General features: G+C 46.8%; 2 protein-coding genes and 1 long non-coding RNA gene across 19 annotated transcripts in view; 2 read left to right on the forward strand and 1 right to left on the reverse strand.

Annotated features, from left to right (window-relative positions):
* The window catches only part of LOC148050511 (phosphorylated adapter RNA export protein-like), a 28,087-nt gene extending 15,134 nt beyond the window's left edge, over positions 1 to 12,953 (forward strand). For 2 of the 17 annotated variants that reach the window (XR_015700883.1, XR_015700886.1), the window contains exons 5-7: positions 1,883 to 1,997; positions 2,204 to 2,303; positions 7,519 to 7,878. Coding sequence is in view for 9 of the 17 variants with exons in the window: in XM_087741154.1 (XP_087597280.1) it covers positions 11,536 to 11,718 (183 nt within the window). In the remaining 8 variants the exon portion in view is untranslated. The other 15 variants (XR_015700881.1, XR_015700879.1, XR_015700880.1 and 12 more) reach the window with 15 other exon arrangements.
* Positions 3,583 to 5,402, reverse strand: LOC148050512 (E3 ubiquitin-protein ligase Topors-like). The gene has a single exon (XM_087741170.1). The coding sequence runs from the start codon at positions 4,605 to 4,607 to the stop codon at positions 3,588 to 3,590; it is 1,020 nt and encodes a 339-aa protein (XP_087597296.1). The 5' UTR covers positions 4,608 to 5,402; the 3' UTR covers positions 3,583 to 3,587.
* A 1,471-nt stretch (positions 12,954 to 14,424) lies between the features above and the next one.
* LOC148050513 (uncharacterized) lies at positions 14,425 to 21,718 on the forward strand. The gene is made up of 3 exons (XR_015700889.1): positions 14,425 to 16,526; positions 19,355 to 19,468; positions 19,579 to 21,718. It is a non-coding gene; the product is annotated as an uncharacterized LOC148050513 (long non-coding RNA).
* Positions 21,719 to 22,099: the final 381 nt, after the last annotated feature.

The raw sequence follows: 22,099 nt of genomic DNA on the forward strand, positions 1-22,099 counted from the left end.
CCCAAAGATTAGTCTCAGCTCCTGACGCACTCAGGGTTGCAGGGGCTGCACGAGAGCTGGGTAGTCCTGGAAAAGGAACGCCCAGGTGTGTGGCTGGAAGCCGCCCAGAGGAGCCCTGGGCAGCTGGTGCTCCACAGGCTGTCGTTCTGTTGCTGCAGGGCTGTGGGCAGCTGGACGTCCAGGAACTCCTCCTGCCTGGCGGCCACCGACACATGATGTCGCAGGTGGTGTGAGGACATGCTCCTCAAAGTCACCATCCGCCTGCACCGAGGGCATGATGGAGACAGTCCTCCTCCTGCAGAGGAGGCACTCGGGCTTGCTGTTGGCCCACTGCAGGAGGCACACGTAACAGAACTGGTGCAGGCATGGCATCACATAGGCAGCATTGTCCCAGCTCTCCAGCCATATTGGACAGTGGTTCTCCAGCTCCGTGGCCATGCTCTCCCCTTGCTGCCGTGAGCTGCGGGGAGCTGGGCATGTCGAGCTGCTCCCTCTCACTGGTGCTGCAGCAGTGGGTGTCACGCTAGAACAAGAAGAGGAGCCACGGTCATTCGCTGGCCTGGGGAGGGCTGGAAGAAATGCCCAGGTCCCTCAAGGAGGGAACTCTCCCAGCTCCCCACCCCAGGGTGAGGTTTCCCCACACAGCTCACCTCTGCTGCTGTGAGCACGCCTCCTGGGTGCCCTGGCCGCCTGAAGCTGGCAGGGCCAGGGATAATCCTTTGATGGCTCTGGGGTCAGGCATGCAGAGCTGCAAGCAACAACTCCGCAACCAGGAAGGACACCAGCACCAAGGCTTCGTTCAACCCTCCACCCTTGCAAACTGCTCAGGTGGAGTGCAGGCATGAGCCAGCTGGGTGGGACTCAGCACCCAGATGTAGGCAGCGAGCGGCACCTGGTCACAATCCGTCACTCGGGGACATGGCAGTCCATCCCTCGGTGACATCAGAACTCATCACTCAGGGACTCCCTTCTGTCTCCTGGATGTCCCAGGTCTCCTGTTCTGTAGTTCCTCCGCTTTGCAGCTATCTTCAGGCATGTGAGTGACAGGGAATCGGACATCGTACCTTGGAACACAGTGTGTTGCTGACTGCATTGAGAGAGAATTGTTAAAAGAGAAAGAAGTCAATTATGCTCTGCCAGTTACACGCTTAAAAGGACCATAAGCAGCAAGACATAGAGTTATACCAAAGGAAAGGACTCATCTGTTGAAATGACTGTTTCACTGTAATAGAAGCAGCTTAGTGTGGTTTCGGTATACTCCTAAACACAATACGGTCAGTGTACAGCAAACATTTCTATAGCATTTCTCTCACATTGTCATATATTCTCTGCAATAGGTACAAAAGCCTTATTAGGTTGAGTAATATTTTCTGATTAACACATTTTTTAAGCTCAGTCATACGGAGCTCAGAGGACAGTCTTGTTAGAGAACGTAAATGCTGAAAAAGGACACTATAATGTATGTCACTGGCTGCCTAATTGGTTGAAGAAGTAGATAAGATTACATGAACACAGGAAGGCGTATACACTGTTGGCTAACCATTTAAATCATACGGACCAAGCCTCTACTTTCTCAAAGTCCAACTTACAAGCCCAATAGCTTTTGAAAAAGGTTGCTAAATACACATGGGCTAACTGCATTCCTCTTGGTGTACTTTTTAATATTTTATGAGAAATGTCTTCTGTATTTGTGTGAATGTTTTCTGAGGCATAATTATGGTATAGTTTTTAGAAAATCTGTAGGCCCTTACTTTTTTCCTACAACGTATGTTATTGAATAATTAATAGATTACATTATTAATTAGATTGGAATATATTACTTAAGCTTACAGACTGCTCCATTCACATCCTAAGTTGTTCTTTTTATTTACTCTGTTTGGAGGACGTCATTCTAGGCTGATCCTATGGTATGCTGGCACTTTATGGAAGGGTTGGACTATCATGCTGACTGGAGGAAAAGATTAAAGATGCTGTAAAGGAGAGAAGAGGACGATGGAGTAAGTTGTCGGAAAACATGATTGATCTGTTAGAGAGCAAGAAGAACATGAAGCAAAGGGTTAGGAGTGAGGGTCAGGCAGAGGAACGGTTTGGTTTATTTCTAATAATGGAAGTAGAGATGTGCGATTTTGTTGTTGTTGTTGTCGTTCCCTCTTGAATGATTTAACTTTTTTTTAACTTTTCTTTTTTTTTCTAATCCTCAAAGGCAAGGACAGCACTGGGAAGCACTCACAAAGTGAGGTCCAGAAGACTGAACAGTTTCAGCTGACATAAAATTTACCAGATCAGCAGGAGACAGAGAAAGTGTATGTATCCTATAGCATAATGGTTATGGGTCTTTCCTAGCAGTCCTAGATTTCAGACCATTTACTTAGCAGCAGAAACTGCACCTGTGTCCTGCATCGTGGTATGTGTCCTGAGGATGGCTCCTAAGTATAAGCAGGGCAGAACTGTGCTCCTTCCCTTTCTTTCTTTACTTTAGATAACCAAAATGAAGTAGTTAGAATAGATTCTTTACACGACTGAACTACTTTCACAGAATCACAGAAAGGCTGAGGTTGGAAGGGACCTCTGGATGTCAAGGCCACCTGCTCCAGCAGAGGCAGCTAGAGCCGCTTACCTGCCCTCATGTCCAGACTGCTCTTCAATATGCCTTCTCCTGTCACTGGGCACCGCCAGAAAGAGCCTGCCTCCATCTTCTTCGCAGCCTCCCTTCAGGCCTTTTTGTACATTGATCAGATCCCCCCTCAGCCTTCTCTTCACCAGGCTAAACAGCCCCAGCTCGTCCTCAGAGGAGAGGCGCTCCAGTGCCTTAATCATCTTCATGGCCCATTGCTGGACTCTCTCCAGTACGTGCAGCTCTCTCTTGTACTGGGGAAGCCCAGAACGGGACGCAGTGCTCCAGGTGTGGCATCACCAGTGCCAAGTGGAGAGGAAGGATCGCCTTGCTCGCCCTGCTGGCAAAACTCCTCCTAAAGCAGCCCAGGACAGCGATAGTGTTCCTTGTGGCAAGGGCACGTTGTTGGCTCATCATCAGCTTGGTGCCCACCAGGACCTCCAGGGCTTTTTCTGCAAAGCTGCTTTCCAGCCGGGCAGCCCACCGCATGTGCTGGTGCCTGGGGCTGTCATTCCCCAAGTGCAGGACTTTGTGTTTCCCTGGGCTGAACTTCTTGGGGCTCCTGCCTTGGCAGGGTACGACCCTAGGTTGATGCGGAGAGCGGCACCAAGTCGTGACTCCGCACAGGAGGAGGGATTTGGGTGCTGCCATAGCAAGGCTGCACCGGGCACTGCAGGCTGGTAGGAGAGCAGAGCCCCGGGACGTGGGGGCAGAGGGTGTGGTGAGGAGGAGGCCAGCCCTGGGGTGATGAGTGGTGGGGCAGGGGCTGGTGCTGGAGACCTCCGCAGCTGGAAACATCTGCCCCGGGACTGGCTGCAGAGATGCAGGTCTGGAGCTGGGCAGCCCTTGCCTTTGGGCAGTTTGTTTTCCGTGATGGATCTAGCCTACTGAGAGCCTCCGGGTTGACATCTGCGTTGACACGTGCCGCAGCTCCTGGCCCCGCCCTGGTTTTGGCAGCTCCTGAGGCCCCACTCTAGTTCTGCCGGCGGGGTGGCCTCTTGGGGGGCTGGCAAGAGTCGTGGGAGGTGCCGGCCCTCCTCTTCGGGGGTCTCCGTGGCCCCCCAAGGGAGCGGTCCCTGCCCCGGCTGGCACTGCAGGGACCTGCCACAGCCTCCCCCGGATCCTCGTGCCGCTCTTCCTGCTCCCCGGGGGTGGGAACGGGGGCATCACGGGGGCTGCTGGGACCCCCACGAAGAGCAGCGCTTGAGGTGCCGGGGCGCTCCTCTTCATCAGCTCCCACAGGGCTGCCGGAGGGGGCTGGGCCAGGGGCAGGAGACCCACTTTGGGAGGCAGCAGGACGAGTGGCCACCGTGGGGCTGCCCTGCCGCTCCTCGGCAGCATGGCCGTCCTGGAGGCCCAGCAGTCGGTGGGCCTCCCCGCTGCAGCGTTGCACGGCGACATTGATAAGCTGTTGGACAAATGTCGCCGCGCGATTCCGGAGGCTGACCTGCAGCAGCCGGACCAGGACCTCTTCATCCAGCCCAAAGAGGCCCAGGACAGACAGGATGAGGTCCTCCATCACGACGGCCGTTGAAGGCTCCTCCGCAAATATCAGCCCCAGCTGCTGTTGCAGCCAGGGCAGAAAGCGTTGGAGGAGGGCTGGGTGGTCGTCAAAAAGGGACGCCCACGCGTCGGGCTGGAGGCCGCCCACTGGAGCCCGGGGCACCTCCTCCACCGCCAGCGGCTGGGGTGTTACAGGGCGAGGGGGGCTGTGGGGGGCTGGATGCCCGCGCCCTCCTCCAGCCTGGCGGGTGCCGGCCGACGCTGATGCCAGCCCAGATGGTCTGAGGACGACCTCCTCAAAGTCATCGTCAGCCCGCACCGAGTGCACGATGGACTGCACTCTCCTCTTGCAGAGGGGGCACTCGGGCTTGCTGTTGGCCCACCGCAGGATGCATGCGTAACAGAACTGGTGGAGGCATGGCATGACATAGGCAGCATCGTCCCAGCTGTCCAGGCATACTGGACAGCGGGTGTGCAGCTCTGTGGCCATGCTCTCCACTCCCTGCGGTGGGCTGCGGGGAGCTGGGGATGACAAACTGCTCCCTCTCTTTGGCGCTGCAGCAGCTGGTGTCACGCTAGAAAAGGGAGAGAGGCCACGGTCATTGGCTGGTCCAGGGAGGGGCGGAAGAGATGCCCAGGTCCCTCTAAGAAGGAAACCCTCCCAGCTCCCGAGAGTGAGGTTTCTCCACCCAGCTCACCTCTGCTGCCGCAAGCGCACCTCCTGGGTGCCCCGGCCGCCTGAAGCTGGCAGGGCCGGGGATAATCCTTCGATGGCTCTGGGTTGGTCACGGAGAGCTGCAAGCAACGACTCCGCAACCAGGACACCAGCACCAAGGCTTCGCTCAACACTCCAGCCTTGCGACCTGCTCAGCCGGAGTGCGGGCACAAACCAGCTGGGTGGGACTCGGCACCCGGATACCAGCAGCGAGCAGCACCTGCTCGCAATCCATCGCTAGGTGACATCACAGTCCATCCCTCGGTGACAACAGAACTCATCACTTGGGGACTTGGTGATAACAGAACGGGGGATGTCATGATGGGCCGTCCTCACCATGGCCCTTGCCCCAGCAGCGCTGTGGCCCTGAACACGCATCTGGGCTTACCACAACACCACTGCCCACTCCATCCCCCAGCTCTTGTCTTGGTGCTCAGCAGCGGTGTTTCACGTCAGTCACCAAGGCCTCGGCCGTGGCTTGCCAGGGCCCCGTCACGTCACTCTGGCCATGGCAGACATCTCCAGTGGTTCGGGATGTGACGATGTTGGAATGCCTTGCAGCAGGAGATAGTCCCTTTTTGGTATATTACATTGGTACTAGCTGTTTCCTAGTTAACCTCGGCACCGTAGTGACACAGCTCAGATTCAGGAGAGGGTGTATCAAACTAGGGTCAGAATTGAGCCCTAAGTTCCCACCAGGAGAAGAGAGGAGCTAACAGACTGGAAACCCTACAGCTGAGCTCTGCAGAGAGGGGCAAACAGCAATAGTACCTGTGACAGAAGAGTTGTCACGGCAAGCTCCTTAGGCAGCTGGATTTTATATCAACCTATAAATGAAAGCGTTTCCAGTAGGTGATGGTAGATACTTTACAAATACTTCACAAATTGAGGGCACCTTTTGCTGACCCTAAGCCCAAATATTATACTTCACAGCACTGAAATCCCCATTTATCACCTTGGCAATAGAGAAGTGAAATTATCCTGATTCAGTTGATTGATTTAATCTTTACATGTAAAATCACTTTGGGAAGGTGCTTGCTCCGAGTCCTTCAAAGATGTGCACGGTTACAAGACTAAGCGCTTCCGACAGCTTGCACGAGAAGCAACGCGTGTTGAAGGATTGAAATCATGTTTTAATATTGCCTGTGATGGTGTCAGAGCACTTACAAAGAACAGCTCTGGTTCACTTGAGCTGTCCCCAAGTGAAGGTGGTCTTTTCCTGCTAGGAGCAAAGGAGACACAAGGTGGTTTTGAGAACCTCAGGTGTCGCAATGAGTTTAAGAAAAAAAAGGTTGTTACAGGCTTACTTTGTGCCATCCAGAGGCTTGAAGTTTTTACTTTACATCTTGAGAGTACTTGTTTCTGAGAGTTATTTGCATGTAACTATACTGCAGTTTGTCATTTAAAACTAGTCAAATTCAGGCAACCGTAAATCTCCTTTACAGCAGGTTCCTTTTACGTACACTGCCTGGACTTGAGTAATGTTAAAGATACGGCATAGGAATCAAGTACCTTCTGTAGCAATACGTCTCTGAATGCTATTTCTGTTTGTAGTGCTTTGGAATCAGCAAAACCAGGTTAAAACCTGCACTGCAGTTGCATGGTATTTTACTGCAGGGGCTCCTGAATTTGTGTCACATTATCACACTGTAGCATCTGGAGAAAAGAAGGTTTATTCAAATACCACATGTCCACACTGTGCTTTGTTCAAAACAGCAGCCTGCGGTTTGGGGAACGTCACTGTCAGAGGATATAGGGGGCTCTTCCTTGCTGTGCTACATGTGTCAGACAGGGGCTCTTCCTTGCCATGCTGAATTTGTTGTCATGCGTAGCTCGAACTGAGTGCAGGAATTATGCGTGCACATGGGGACTGTTGCCAAATGCAGAAAGCTGTATTACACTGCTGCAGAGGAGAAGGCATTGATCTCTGTTAATACGTAGTCCTGGGGTTTGGCACGACTGACAGACATCTTGCTATTTATAATCAAAACTCAGAGTGCTTTTATTTTTCCTCCCTGAAATAAATCACCTGGGGTAGAATGCACTGGACGTGGGCCCACGGCTGTTGATCAGGCAGAACGCCCTTTGAAATCAACCAACTCTTTACTTAGGTGAAACACCGGTAACTTCGTCCCAGTGCTTGCCAATTACGTCCCTTCAGCCTCTTCCCTGCTTTATTCTCCTGCGTGGTGCTTTAATCCTTTACTAGTCCTAGTAACACACCCATGGTGAAACCGTCTGATAATGGAACTACTGAGAGCAAAAGAAAAGTGTGAAAATATCGCAAGTCTGGCCTTGGAGCCTGTAGTAACCTCTCAAAAATGCCACTGCTGCTTGTTGCAAAGCTGTGGTGCGTTCTTCTGATGCTTGTCTCCTGCAGCTGGCAAGAAAGCAGAAGGCTGACATAAGCTCTCAGTTTTGTTGTGTGACTAGCCTAAAGGAAATGAGGTTGTGTGCTCACACCTGGTCTGGAATGGATTTGTTTTGCTGTGTAAGGTGGCAGCACACAGGTGCAGTACTAGTGAAAACAGGTGAGGTAAAGCGGTACCAAGGGTGAAGGTATTGGAGGGGATAATATATAAGGACAGAGCACTATGGGGTGCTTTGCGCTGTAAAGTAGTCACTCTCATGCTTTTTCTTCCTCTGCTCTGTGTTTGAGTTGCATGCTTCAACTTTGTCGTTCCAGCTGCTCTTTGATGCCCGTCGTTTGCAGGTCTCGATCTACCCATGGCCAAGGACTGGAACATTGCAATAACTGAGAAAAATGAAACACCTGTCGAAGTCAGCCCTGTGGTAAGGAGAGGTCTGCTACAAGGACAGCAGCTTACAGTAACACTATAGGGGAATGCAAAAGAAAAAAAGCTCTGTAGATCAGGATTGAGCCTCCCTTTGGAAACGTTTCCTATCACGAAAGGATCTGGCCCCAAATTCCTTAAAATTCCCTCTCTTAAAATGAGAAAGGAAGCATGTGAAAATTCACCTGTCTTCAGGACTGCCATGTTCTTGATCTGTTAATGCTCAAGTGTAGCATTGGAGTGGAGGAGAAACCCCCTGAAGTGTGGTGCCCCACCTCCTCCACACACCGTACTGTGATGTGCTGGAGGACTCTTGCAAGGTTTGCCCCATCTTCATGTCACGTGCTCTTCTGACACTTCTGACACCAAAGTTGAGGAGAACAATAACATCCTGTTTTCTTTGCCAAGTGTATCTTCTGCTTAAACAATTCTTGGCCCTTCTCTCAGGCTCCATCCTCTTTTTAATGTTTCCGCTTCTGCATTTTAGAATAGCATGTGCGATTTTCTGACCCAGCCCTTTTTAAAGGTATTATTTGACTAACCTCCCTCTGCAGTGACCTGAGCAGCTGAGTTTGTGTTTCTTACCTACTGTAGGGTGGATATGCCACAATGATTCTTGTGGCTAACGAGGAGCAGCACAATTAGAGGACTGTCACCTTCAAATGCACATTAGGAGCTGGACATAAACCAGCATTGTTCCCTCGACATAGTAGATTCACAGGTTTTAGGGCCAGAAGGAGACATTATGATCAGCATGTCTGGCTTCCCAAGTAAAAAGACCTCAGAAATTCACCAAGCGAATCCTGTGTCAAGGCCAATAACACCCACTGGAACTGGAGCATATGTTACCGCTTTTTATTGCCTGGCTTTTCTCTCTCTTAGGTCTTTATCAGTTATTCAACTTGTCAGGCATTTTCACCTTTGGAAAGAGAAAACGTTTTCAGTGCCTGACCTCCATCCTTGTAGACTAACGGTCTGAAATGACACTGCTGCCTTACCTACCATGCTCCATGCCTCAAATTCTGTTATTTTGTTTCCCCTTGGCATATTGCTGGGTGCAAGTCTTTGGTCGAGTTTTGTTCCTCAGCATGATTTTCTCTGGACTCTTTGTACTCTATCTGCTGACTCTTTGTACTGGTTTTGATAAGGGTAGTCAGCTTAGCCGTGTGGCTGGTAATATGACCTGTGGGGCGCACAGATCAAGGCTTTCTTACAGCAGTTCCAGAAGGTCACTCCCGAGCAAATGGCTCCGGTTATTGGTTTGCAATCCTCTCGTCAATTTTTTGCCTTTTGATTCTTGCCTTCAATTTGATAACCTTTCTCAGGCTTTCTTTGCAATGCGTTGAAACAAACAGCATAATTTGAACAGAACAAAGTGCCTACCTGAGAGTGTATCATATACTTCTCTTTTAAATCAGACTTTTAGCAGAGCCTGTTCAGAATACCCAAAGCTCAGAACTCAGCCTGTGGCACCAGATCCACCCCTGTGGATTAGTGTCAGGATCACAGGGACAAAGGAAGCTGCTCCCTGTCACTGCCTTCACTGCCAGGGCGTTACTCTGTCGTATTTCTGTGGGCTCTGATTGACTCTGCAAGGCAGCTCAATGACTAGTTGAACTGCACGTGAAAGTTCCTGACTTGAAAAGTATATCAAGCCTTTCCCTCCAGCGCACTGGCTGCCTCAAGGCCCTGAGAAGCCACTTACATTTCAATGCCTGACAAAAATAGTCATGACACATGGGAAAAGGAAGCCTATGAAGGGAATAACATGGCAGTTCTGGTTCCTGTGCTTACAGCCGTGTGCCATATTCAGTGATACTGTGCAGAACGACCAAATGCTGCTCTCTGGTGAAGAGGTCAAGTTTTATCCCTTTTAAAACTTTATCTGCATTGGTCAGCATAACTGAGAACGCGCTTGCTGATTAAAATACACAGCCAACTTTTTAAAAAAGGATGCAGTTATTCATCTAAAAGATGTCATGTACCAATAAGCTGCACTATTTCACTGTGAACAAAGGAAAATACTTATTTCCTCCTGCAAATTTTAATTTTTCTACCTGCAAGTATTAATTCATTTTTTCTCTGTTTTATCCAAGAAACCATATGCAACTATGATTCAACTGATAGATAGACTTTGGGAGGTTTGGGGTTTTGGGGGTGTAGGTTTTTGGTTTGGTTTTGGTTTTGGTTTTGGTTTTGGTTTTGGTTTTGGTTTTGGTTTTGGTTTTGGTTTTGGTTGGGTTTTTTCCCAAATGCTGGAACAAGTGGCCCAGAGATGTTTGCGTCCCTCTTCCCTCCAGGCCCTTCACCATGGGACTCTGCCAAGCAGATCTTTGAAGAGGCCAAAGTTTGCTCTCCTGAAGTCCAGGCATGTATTTTTCCTGCAGGTCCTACTGGTGTGCTTTGTGGTCCAAAAGTGATTGGGGGTTGGTCCTCTATTCAGGCAGGGCCTCTTTTCCCTGCCCTGACTGCCACGGGGCCTGGCATCTCCAAGGGCAAGGCCAGGACAAGGGGCCCTGCACGACCCAGGGCCAGGCCCCATGGTACTCAGCTCTGGGGAAAGAGGCCCTGCACAAGCCGAGAAAGATGGACATGCTGCTGCCATTGAGCACAGGCTTTCTTCCCACTCTTCCAGATTCAGCCTTGGCACCGGCACTTTTTCTTCGCTACTTGGAAAGGACCCCTCTTTTGGCAGATGGGCGCCATCAGGTCCCCAGTGCCCCTCACCACCACCCCCACCCACCCCACCCCCCCATTGCATGCTCTCTGCAGGACTTCCCCCAGCATGAAAGCTTGGAAAATAGCTTTTACGAAAGCTACTTCACATTTTTGACTCGCATCTTCTCTATTTTGGTGTTCTTTCCAGTTCTTCCATGGTGTGTCTCATCCGCATAGTAGATGGTGGCCATTTTAGAGCAGAGGCTCCTTTGCACAATTATTTCATGTAGCGCCATGGACCTTACACTTTGGGCTTCCAGGCACTTACCATAACACAGGCGCAGGGCAGTGTTGCACTGACGCCCCGCTGTGATATTAAAACCGCTAAGGAATGTGAAGATGTAGCTGGTATCTCCAGTTGTGCTTTGCGGTAGATTTTCCACAGCACACCCACGCATTGGAAGAAGTGAAATAGTTGATGAGGAAAGTGATGGGCAAAGGCTGAAGCAGTGCTGTGGTACGTAAGGGGAATCTCTTTAGTATACAGTTTGTCCAGCATCCCTGAAAATTAGCAGTACTGTGTAATTACGTAATAAGCACTTCACAGATTTTGCTGGTCTTGACTAACCAGCAGGTTACACTCCATCTTTATCTGCTAATGAGTACACTTCCCCATTATTCAAAGATACACCATAAGTCCCCAGACCATACGTTTTCATACTACGCAGATTTTTGGAGGAAGTGTTGCTGCAGCAGAATCTATGCCAGGAGCAGGCCATTATAGTAATGCATTTTCTCCCAAGTGACTCCACCTCACTCCCTGGCCATCGGTGACTGCGCAAGTGCTTTCTTCTCAGGAAGACATATCATCTCCAGTTGAAGATACCACGTGAGGTAGAACTTAATGTATCCTGCCATCACCACCTCCCATGATTGGGTTTCCTTATTTGCAAAACTGCATGTCTTGCTTTAGGTTCAACTGCGTCTGTTGCCAGTTCCACCTACTCAGCTGCACTTGGCAAACTTCCTTCCTAGTTTTAGGGACTTCGCTGTCATGCTGAAAGCAAAGTGTTGATCTCTTTAATAGGCTAGTGTATTCATTGTTATTCCAGTTTCCAACGCTTACATGCGACTCACATTTAATTTCTATTGTCATTCACAGGCACATGTGTGTATCTGTAACAACCTCAAGAGAAAAGCAGGAATCTGTTAGGAAATGCTGAAATCGTAACTGCTCTGGTTTGTTTCAGATACCACCTACCAAAGCCACCCAGCTTGTCCTAAACCCATTTGGAGAACAAAACTTGGCAAGAAACCTGACCTTAACTTTTTGTCCTACAACCCTCTCTTCATTTCCTGGGTCTGCCCTTGGCTTAAGCTACTTTTTGCTGTCACTGTCTGAGCTGCTGTTACATAAGAAAAAGCTACAATAAAGGTGGATTTGAAGACCTACCCAACAGAACTTGACCGGCCGCGACCTCGCCTGTACAAGCGGGTTTGCTGTTAGAAGAAACCAGACCAAACCGGCTGAAAGCAGCAAAGTTCCAACAAAATCGTGCAAACTCGGCTAATAAGTATGCATTAAGTGCACTTACACGGGGGGTTCGCGTGTACAAATACTCAGAAGTGAATGGTAACAGGCGATATCATGGTGATGTAAACTGTAAAAATTAATATAGCACTAGTCTGCAGATTGCACATAAGGAATCAAGAGTTGTAACACTGGGTCCTTTTTGTGCTCCCAGCCGAGAGGCACCTCTATTACCAGCAATAAAAAGGGGTTTCAGCTAGCGTGTACTTCTGCTGCCTTCTTTCCAGTACCCGCACATGAACTGGGAGAGAAGAAAAATGCAAGCAAATCCATTTTGGTAACACTGCTGCTGACCTGACTCTCTTCTAGTCATGCAGGACAGTGACTCTTTTCTCCTAGCTGTGTTCAGGGCCACAATTTCTTCTTAGAATGGCATAAAGTTGGAGGCTTTGCTGAGCTCAATGACAATTGAGCCATAAGTTTTCATACCAACTCAAATTGAGAATATGTAACTAAGGGAAGTGGAAACGGATTTCTTTGGGTTTCCTGCTAGTAATATTCTGTGGGACAATTCCAGTTCACACATGGTGGGGAAGGAGAATGTTAAAACTTTGGAGGGGATCAGAAATATTTTGTGTTTAGCCTCAACAGGACCCAAACCAACTTTCAAACTTCTCGGAATATCAATATACTTATTGGCATTTAAAAACAGAGTAGGGATTTTTTCCTTAAAAATACCAAAACTGAGAATTTCAGCATTTTCAAGTAAGAAATAAAACATTCAAGGAAGTCGGTGTGAAATCATGAAACATGCCATTTTGGCAACTCCAGTGTTTCCTCTGATTTGACCCAACTCTGCCATTTACCCAAACTTTTCATCCTTCAGCTACAGGATAGCATTTCCCCTACTCAGTACCTCTCTTTGCTTTCAGCTACGATCCCAAAAGCACACACTTTTCAGCGAGTGTATTCTTCCTCTGCTCACAGTCAACACAGTGGAAAGCAGCATTCACACAGTTGAGGTCTTGTGCTTGTTATTCATTGTCGTAATGATTTAGAATGACAACAGCACTCTACAAAGGTGTGAATTTCCCCCACTTTCATCTTTGAGATTACAATAAAAACTCTGGATGCTCACCGCTTTTTGTGCTCACTGATCATTGGGCAATGATTAATGGGATGAAATTTAACAAGTCCAAATGCCAGATTCTGCACCTGGGATGGAGTGCCACCAGGCACAAATATAAATTTGGAGAGGAGCGGCTGGAGAGCAGCCCTGCAGAAAAGGATCCAGGGGTGCTGGTCGGCAGCAGGCTCAATACGCGTCAGCAGTGTGCCCTGGCAGCCAAGAGGGCAAACCCCATCCTGGGGTGCATCAAACACAGCCTAACCAGCCCGTCAAAAGACGTGCTTATCCTGCTGTATTCAGCGTTGCTGCGGCCTCACCTTGAATACTATGGGCGGTTCTGGACCCCACAGTTTAAGAAGGCTGTGAAGGTCCTTGAATGCAGCCAGAGGAGGGCAACAAAGCTGGTGGAAGGGCTGGAAGGCATGTCCTGTGAGGAGCAGCTGAGCACCTTGGGCTTGTCTACTTGCAGAGAAGGCGGCTGAGGGGTGACCTCATTGCTCCCTACAGCTTCCTGAGGAGGAGAAGTGCAGAAGGAGGTGCTGATCTCTTCTCCTGGGATCCAGCAACAGGATACGTGGGAATGCTTCAAAGCTGCTGCAGGGGAGGTTTAGACTGGACGTTAGGAACCATTGCTTTCCCGAGAGGGTGGTCAAACACTGAAACAGGCTTCCTAGAAAGGCGGACGATGCTCCACGCCTGTCAGTGCCTTAAAAAGAGGCATTTGGACAATGCCCTTAATAAGAGGCTTTAAGTTTTGGTCAGCCCTGGAGTGGTCAGGCAGGCAGACTAGATGACTGGTTTAGGTTCCTTCCAACTGCAACTATTCTATTCTCTTCTTTTTTTATTCTGTTCACTTTAAAGGTTTTAACAAACAACAGTGAAAATAAAAAGGAATAACTGCACCAGCTCAGACAAGCATGCAGCTCCCTGTAACTGGGGGCAGACAAGTCCCTTTGTAGGTGGTCCTTTTACTTGAATGTTGGTTGAGTAAAGCTCCTGCTTATCTTGATGTTAGGAAGCAGGAAGTGGGTAATTCAGGAAAGGATGAATCAGTAACTCTTTCTTTCATTGCCATGTTCTCAGCCTCTGCTGACTTCAGGGGGAACTTTGACTGAAAGGTTTCAACATCTGGTACAGCACGGAAGTAACCACTAATGGTATGAATTTTCAGTAACCTAGAATGGTTCTGTTTTTTTAAATTCAAGATGGTGAGACCACAGCCATGAGCCCAAGTCTTGAAGTCACATGCCCTCTCCTGGCCATGAACTGGTTTTCTTAGTGTTAAAAGTAAGGCATTTAGTATTCTGCAGAGTTGGTTCTAAGCAAAACTCACGTTTATCTGCAATCTTCTTTTTTTTTTTTTTTTTTTTTTGTTCAGTTGCTGTCTTGCAAAGCAGGTCAAATTATTGGGACTGGCTTAAACTACTCCTGTGATTCAACAGGTGGGGTTTTTTTGCAAAATGTTCTTCATACTGTGTGTCTGTCAGGAAAGGAAGGCAAACAATTACTGTGTCAGGAAAGAAAGCAGAAAATTATTCTTTGGCAGAAAACGGTTCTCATTTCTGTGACCGTGTAGCTTAATGCCCATGCTAAAATCAGGGCCAAGTTATGAAGAAGCTATGCAATATCCTCGTACAAATGTGTCCTGAAAAGCTTATGACCATGACAGAAACAGAGAAAACATGGGACATGCCCAAGGTCATAACAGAAGAAAAGTCTGTGATAAGGTCAGGATTTCAACCCAAATTTAATGAGTTTTCATCGCCTGTGACAAGTGAGACAAAGTCAGACTCTAAGGTGCCTGCACTTCAGTTAGGGAGAGTGGAAGCGTGCTTATTCATGTGAACTACGAATGCACGAGGACATTCCCCTTCCTGGAGCACTTAGGTGACTTTGCCTTCTAACGCACGGCCACAACTTACTGCCTCTTTTCCTCGAGACACTCCTGGCATGCAGCTGTCTTCACTGGCCGAAGGGCAAGTTTGTCACCACAGAGCATCTCAACGAAAGCAAGCAGAAGAGCTCTTGCACTTCTTTAGCTGACGAACGCTCTGCTTAAAAGCAGCTGTGCTCTGAAGAAACGTAGGAAATTATGAAATGTCAGGGACTTGGGGATGGGTGGTGAGCTTGTAGCCAAAAGCTTCTTTTTCATAGCTTATCATGAAATCCATTAGTGGACCTCTGCAGTTTTGTCTGTATGCCAGCCGGATTGGAAATTGTCGGTTGGGAGGTGAAGAACAGATCTGAATCCTCCAGGGTTATGGTTTTAGAGTCACAGCAGCTTAAAAGGCCACAGACCTCATGCACGGTGGCAGCTCATCAAATACACCTTTCAGCTTCTACAAACCAATACGGCTACAGGTCACTGCATTCAGTGACACTGCTGACAACTTGACACACTAGCAAAGCAACTTTTACAATAAGGAGTCCTCCTCTCTAAGATGGGAAGGGCAAATGGGACAGCTGGATCCTCCTGTGGTATTTCATCTTTCCTTGAGGCCTCTTATTTTGTTGGTTTTTACTTGTCATTCTTGATAACATAATAATGTTAGGCAATCCAACCTAAGAAGCAGGTGTTTATTCCAATTTACGTCTTTCCAGTTTAAGTTACTGCACAAAATACACTTTTGGCCTTTATGTTATTTATAAATTGCCTCTGAGGGTTGGTATGTTCCTTAGGCCAGGGTTTGCTCAAGGGAGCTATTAGAATGAAGACCCATGACCCTGTTAGGCAAAGATAAAAAGCAAATTCTGCAGAAATTTCCCCCTTCGGACACCATTTCAGCTCTCTCTTAGAGTTTTGTGGAGATACGCTTGCTGGTAGGTACACTGTAGGTGTCTGAATAAAGAATATTCCTGTCAATTGGGAGCTCTGGACTAGTTGAAAAATGCTGTTCAGCACATACATTGAAACATGGAACAAGGGGAACTTATTGAATTAAATTCTGTCACTTCCCTCTGGGAAATAAACTGGCTACACCTAGTAAATGAAACAAGAGCTTGCAACAAGATGAGGTAGAAAGAGACTTAGGGTAATAACTTGTCCTTAAGAACAGGCTAAAAAGCTGAGTACAAGTGGCTAGAAGCCACAACAGGAAGACAGGGCTGAAATTAAATAGTTGTATTTCTACTGGAATTAAGACATTGTGAAATAAACTTGATGGCCATTACCTTGAAGATGCCCTGCGTTAATGGTCACGTTTGACCAGCAGTATTCAGTCTATCTGAGAGGAAGACTGGCAAATGCCAGTCTGGCTGAGGGAGTGTAGCACATCCAACCACAAACCCCAGCACAAAAAGGTCTCCTGTCCTCAGTGGGACAAGCTTATCAACTCTTAAGTCATGCGTTTTCCAATAAGTCAGCCCCAAGAAGCTGTGGGCACCACAGGCCTTTGACAGAGGCTAAAACTTGCAATTGCTGTCCTGTGGATAGCCCTCACTAAGAATTTGCACTATTCTGCCTTTACTTTTTGTCAGTTTCTTCCCAGCTACAGAAAAGTGTCTTTCTGAATCGTCACCTCAACTCCATGAGGCTGCCACTACCTTCCACCATTTCCATCAAGCTTCATGTGGTTTGACAGGTATTATGATCAATAATTTACATGTTAAGTCATCCTGTAAATTATAGGGCAGAATGGTAATTGTGGATAAGAGGTGCAACAGTCATTACAGCCTCAACTAACTACAAGGTAGATTCTCCAACTGTACATGAATTCTGTGTTCATTTTCAGTGAGCTTTTACTATTACGCACATATGGAGGGAAAAAGTTTTTGACCAGAAGAAACTAAAAAAGTAAAACTTTTTTTCATGAGAAGCTCATGTTCTCTCAAGAATACGTACTGTAAAGTAGCTTCAGAACAGCTAAACTTCACTGACTATAAAGCTCAAAGTCAAGACAAGAAAACTTTCTTTTTGTTACCCAGACAAAAAATGGATGGCGTACAAAATGTAACTTTCATATGCTGATGCTGTGAAGTCCGTAATGCCTTGCTGCTACACCACTCTTTTCATTGTGGTGTTATTCTTTTAACAGAAAGAGAACAAAACACAAAGGGAGCAAGTCGTTTACTTGGAGTCACATAGAAAATCAGAACTGAAGCAAGGCTACTTTTTTTCACTCTCTCTTCCCAGTACTCCTAGCTACCCAGCTCACAGCACCTTCAAAACACCATCAAGCCTAGGAAAGTAAACGAAATGTTCACATAGCCATGAATGAACAGCCAACACACATAAGGACTGAGACAACTGGCTTGAAATCCAAACTTGCACAACCCTAAACACCCAACAAGTCCTTATGTTACACAGTACCGGGCCACACGAACAGTCCGACTGCTCCAGTACCTCACCTCACATGGTGACTGGCACGATGCTCCTCTGGGACAAACAAAAAAGTCTGCAGAGAGCAATGAAGGGTAGTCAGATCACAAAGAAAACCTCCTCTTCATCTCCACTAGTCAGATATTCCCGGTGCAACCTTCCTGAAAGTTAGAATTTTTTGTTCACTCTCTATTTTACAATACCTACTACATGAATCGTGTATATTCTTGTTATTCTTATAATTTTTTTTCCTTAGGAAGAGACATTAAGCACTTCTCCTCAATTACATCTCCTCTATATCCTATCTTGGATCTCTTCGACCCTTACATTTGCACCATTGCCTCATATACTTTCAAGCAAAAGTGCTGCTTTTTAAAATAGAAGAGGTAATACCTAATAAATTTTTAAACTGCTAATGAGCCACCTGTCACTTCTCTTTTTATCTACTTTGAAATACAGCAGCAATAGAGTTGCTGCTTCAAGTTTTGCTCTTCCATTTATTCAAAATACCACATTTAAACAGACCCTCTTCTACCTTGCTGTTGGCTTTTTTAAGGATATGCGGCCACAGGGAAAATGACATTTGCTCATCACGTCGTCTCAATTATTTTGTTGGCAACTACTTTCTCTTGAGAAACGTATCGATTTAATAAGAAGAGTATGCTTTCAAATTTCTACACGTTTCAGAAATCCGTTTCAGTTACCTCTAATGAGAGGGCACACGTCACAGTTCTTTAGAGAAGCTTTTCTGTAAGAGAAGTCAAAACTTACTGTACAACTCGAGTTTTTCAGAGGAATGGGGAAAGACCACATTGTTTAACATGCCTGTGAAACATTGAATGAAGCCACAGCATGCCCACCAAAATACCTGCCTGTCCCAAAAGTGCTGGTCAGCGAGACCACACAACACCAGAGCTCCTGCCTGAAAGTCAGTGACTAGGGACAGAGGAACCTCAGTGACAATGAGCAGCAGTCAACTCAATTAAAAGCTGTCTATCAGAACTTGCTCCTCTGATGGAAAGTTAGAATTTAACTCAACATCAATTTTCAAGGGAAAGTCTCTCCAATTTCAATTAGGGGTGAAAAAATATTCTTGGCATTTTTTTCAGCCCCAAATCAAAAGTTTCCATTGGTTTGAGCCTGTGGCTTTTCCTTTTTAGTTTTTCACCTTGGAGATTTTAAAGACATAATTTCTGCCAAAAGCTTAATACTTTGCAACTAAAAAACAATCCTATGGAAAAGCCTCCTTTTCTGGATTGTTCTACAGGTATGTGCTCTTACCCCCTTCTGCCTCAGAATATTTAGTTTCCTAATTTTTGTCAAAACCCCAAGAATTTCTTCCAGAATCACAAGCCCTAGCATGTTGAGCTCTTTTGAACACAATGTCCTTAATTTGACTGCCTCTGGGTGGGAACAGCACCCTCCTGAAACCTGACCCCTCTCTGATTTCCGATCCACTGCAAACGTGACCTATGGAGTCTACATCTCTGTCGTCTTACACGCTGTGAAGCCTTATCCATCTGTGCAAGGTCTATGTGAGACAATTCCACCTTAGAAGCATGAAAGCACAGAGAAACAGGCTTGTTTACCACAGCAGGTTTTTTTTCTTCAAATGTCACCAATATTGAAAATATCTCCAGGATATCACAATATTTTTCAATGTTGGTGACATTGTTATTCTGAGAGAAAGTTGTTTCATGTGCAACATCCTGAACAAAAGCCCCGTATCATTGAGTCTGGCCAACTGAAGACGGTGTGAATGCCCCACAGGCACAGAAGCTTCCCAATCCATGTTTCTGTTGGCCGAAAAAGATTAAAAAACCCCACCCACCCACCTACCCAAAAAACCCACCAACACTCTAAATGCAAGCCAAAAGACACAACAAGGATTAAATTTAGTTATCCATTTTAAACAATGGTCCATCTTCTTGAGAATGCATTAAACAATCCTCTCTCTCAGGAGCCTGCAGTAGCTCTGGATCTTTCACAGATTAATCTTATTAACTCAGCTTCCTTAATGCCTTGTACACACTGCAAGAAGACAGGTAAACAAGAGTGAGCAGGACAGTGATTCTCATCTTTTCGTTACAGGACACAGGTGATTTCCATTTAGGATAATCATCCTTCCCCCGTGAATAAATACTCTCTGCAGCCTTAAGAGTGAGTTGAAGATTGAGATGAACTGCCAAGAACAAACACGAACAGGTAAGGCTCAAACCTGCCCAATGGCAATACTCTCAATGAAGTAATCAGCTCACTTTTTTCCGTAACAGCCTTCCGCTGACCACTAATCGAGCTTTCTGTTTTCCTTTTAGGGCCATCTGTGCATCAAATAGTAAGGGAACAGGTTTCCCCCATGGCGTACTGAGCTGCTCCTAGCCAGCACCAAGTCCCACGCATTTTCCTCTCCAGAGAGTCTGGGAAGTTTCAGACTGCAAAACTCCGCTTGGATTTCTTTCCCAGCAAAATCTCAGGAGAACCTTTGCTATGGGTAAGAGGTAGAAGCCTTCCAGTGCCTTCTGGCACCAGTGCCTTTCTTGCTCCCTGCAGTCTGCCTCTCCCTGTCTGTCCACTGGGACTCCAGCAGCATTTGTGATTGTTGCAGCTCCAGGCAGCCTGGCACCTTCACAGAGGAAAAGACCAGCTGGTTATCCCAGTAATGACACTGGTGCAGAGGCCCCTGGCAGACCTGCGTGTCACACTGAGAAGCTCACTTCTCTATATGCCTTTCCCCGTGTCAGGTTTTTTGCACTCACTGAACTGCTCAAAGAAGAGAAGAATGCTTCTTCAATTAACCACCTAAAGGAAAGGATGCTCAATATTAGCAAGGCATATTCATTTTTCCAAAGCGTATTGTGGATCTCATCTCTATGTATTCTTTGTTAGATCTGTTGCCTTGGGTAGCAACTAAGCTTAAATCTAGACATGGCTGTTTAAGAAATGCTGTTGATTGTGCCATTCCCAATCCAATAACTGTATTTAAGTCAAAAGGATTATCTATATGTCATGTGGGTTATATTGCATGAGGCTTGTTTATACAGTACCTCTTTTACATAGTGGAAATATTTCAGATGAAGAGAAAGACTAACGGGTAAGGACCTTTACCCATTTGAATGAGTTACAGTAGAAGAGTAAACTAAAGTTTCTCTAGCTTTAGTCTTCGTTTATGCCTCAAACAGTGGGTCTGCTGGTCCTTGTCAAAAAGGCATCCCTGCAGATTTCCCATGCAAAGAGGCAGCCAATAAGTGACATTTCCAGAGAGAGAGGAGTTAAAAAGAACGGCGTGTACTCTTCCAGTGAATTTCAGGCTCAGGAGGATGTCAGGAGAACTCCTTTGTGACCTGGAAGGGCACAGGTCTGCTCCTGCTTCGACCTCAATAGCGTGGGCAGGTGCTGAGAGAGCACAGTGGAGAACTGTTTGACAAATGGCGGCCAAGCACCTCAGATGTCAGCTCTTCAACGTGGCCCATGACTGCAGCTTGGTTTTGGCTCCAGCTGCCCCCATCAAGGCCTAAAAGGTTTCAGATATCATTTTTAAGGGCCAAATGCCTTTGAGACAAAAACAATTTATACAGAAGAGGCAGAAGTAGAAATAAAGTAAAGCCACAAATGGTCAGCAGTATCCAACCAAAACCTGCTTCAGGTGCTGCAAGAACACAATTGTCTTGCTCTCTTACAAATTTAAGTGTCTTCAATAAAAACCAGAAGCCCAGTGCTCATAGCAGATGATAAAACATCACCAAAGAATTCACAGCTGCACTGAGAGAACAGCAGGCTCCCAAAATAAGAACACTGCCTATTTCTGTAGCCGTGACATGTTCCTAAGCACTTTCAAAAAATCATTCAGCTTGCTCAGCCAGCAGACTTTACCAGACGCTCAAGTGATTGCAAAGGAGAGAGAAGAGGAAGCTGCCTTTTCTCTCGAGGTGAAGACGACTGACATCTCTGAACACTCTGGCTTCAGCATGATAATACTGAAGTATTTATCCACCCATAGCACATTTTGTCATACGTGAAATAAGAGGCTGAGCTTGACTTGCCAAATGGTCCCTACTATCAATTTATTTCATAACTATTTGGGGGTGGTTCAGTTCTAGAAACATTTGTGCAGGCATGCAAGTCCCTAGTCTGAATTTCAGAAAGGTCCAGACCAACATTTCTCTTTAACCCAGGCCACCATATCAATTACGGCAGCGGTCTCTACATGGGACTGCACTTTCAACTGAGCATTCTCATTGCCACCAAAAATTTTGGCAAAATCGCCTTCTTGCTCTCCCGGTGACAAACCATCAGTCTTGCTGGAAGAGTCTGGTGTGTTAATTCATAAGTTCTGGAACACAGTTTGGGAAGTACTTTAAACAGTTGGTAAGTACAAGCGTACATACTTATATAGCTAATTTTGCCACTGTGAGCTCCCTTTTCATGCACATAGGTCCATATTGCAATAAAATCTGTTAAAACTACACGCGATACAGTTCTTATTGAAATACATATTTCCCCCTCTTTTTATAAAGCTGAAGGCAAGAAATGATGCTGAATTTCAGAACAAACTGCACATTTGGTAATGGCCATTCATCCAGCTGGCTTTGTAGAAACATTAGATGGATTGCAGCTTCACTATGTCTTACCTGTGTCTTACATGACACCTGGCTGTAGCCAAGTGTGGTTTGATCATGCATCTGCTTCCAAGATCCTCAGACTCTTCAGAGACTTTCACGGAGGAAAGAATCAAGACTCTGCAAGAGCCCAGGCCATATTCGGAGAGCTGCAACGTGGCTCTGCCTACGCCCCTCTTTCTAGCTCAGTCCAGCTTACTACATGTGCTGGGACATGATG

This window comes from Nipponia nippon, unplaced genomic scaffold (assembly GCF_047370975.1).
Source record: "Nipponia nippon isolate SJK-2023a ecotype South Korea unplaced genomic scaffold, ASM4737097v1 scaffold_8, whole genome shotgun sequence".
Classification (NCBI taxonomy): Eukaryota; Metazoa; Chordata; class Aves; order Pelecaniformes; family Threskiornithidae; genus Nipponia; species Nipponia nippon.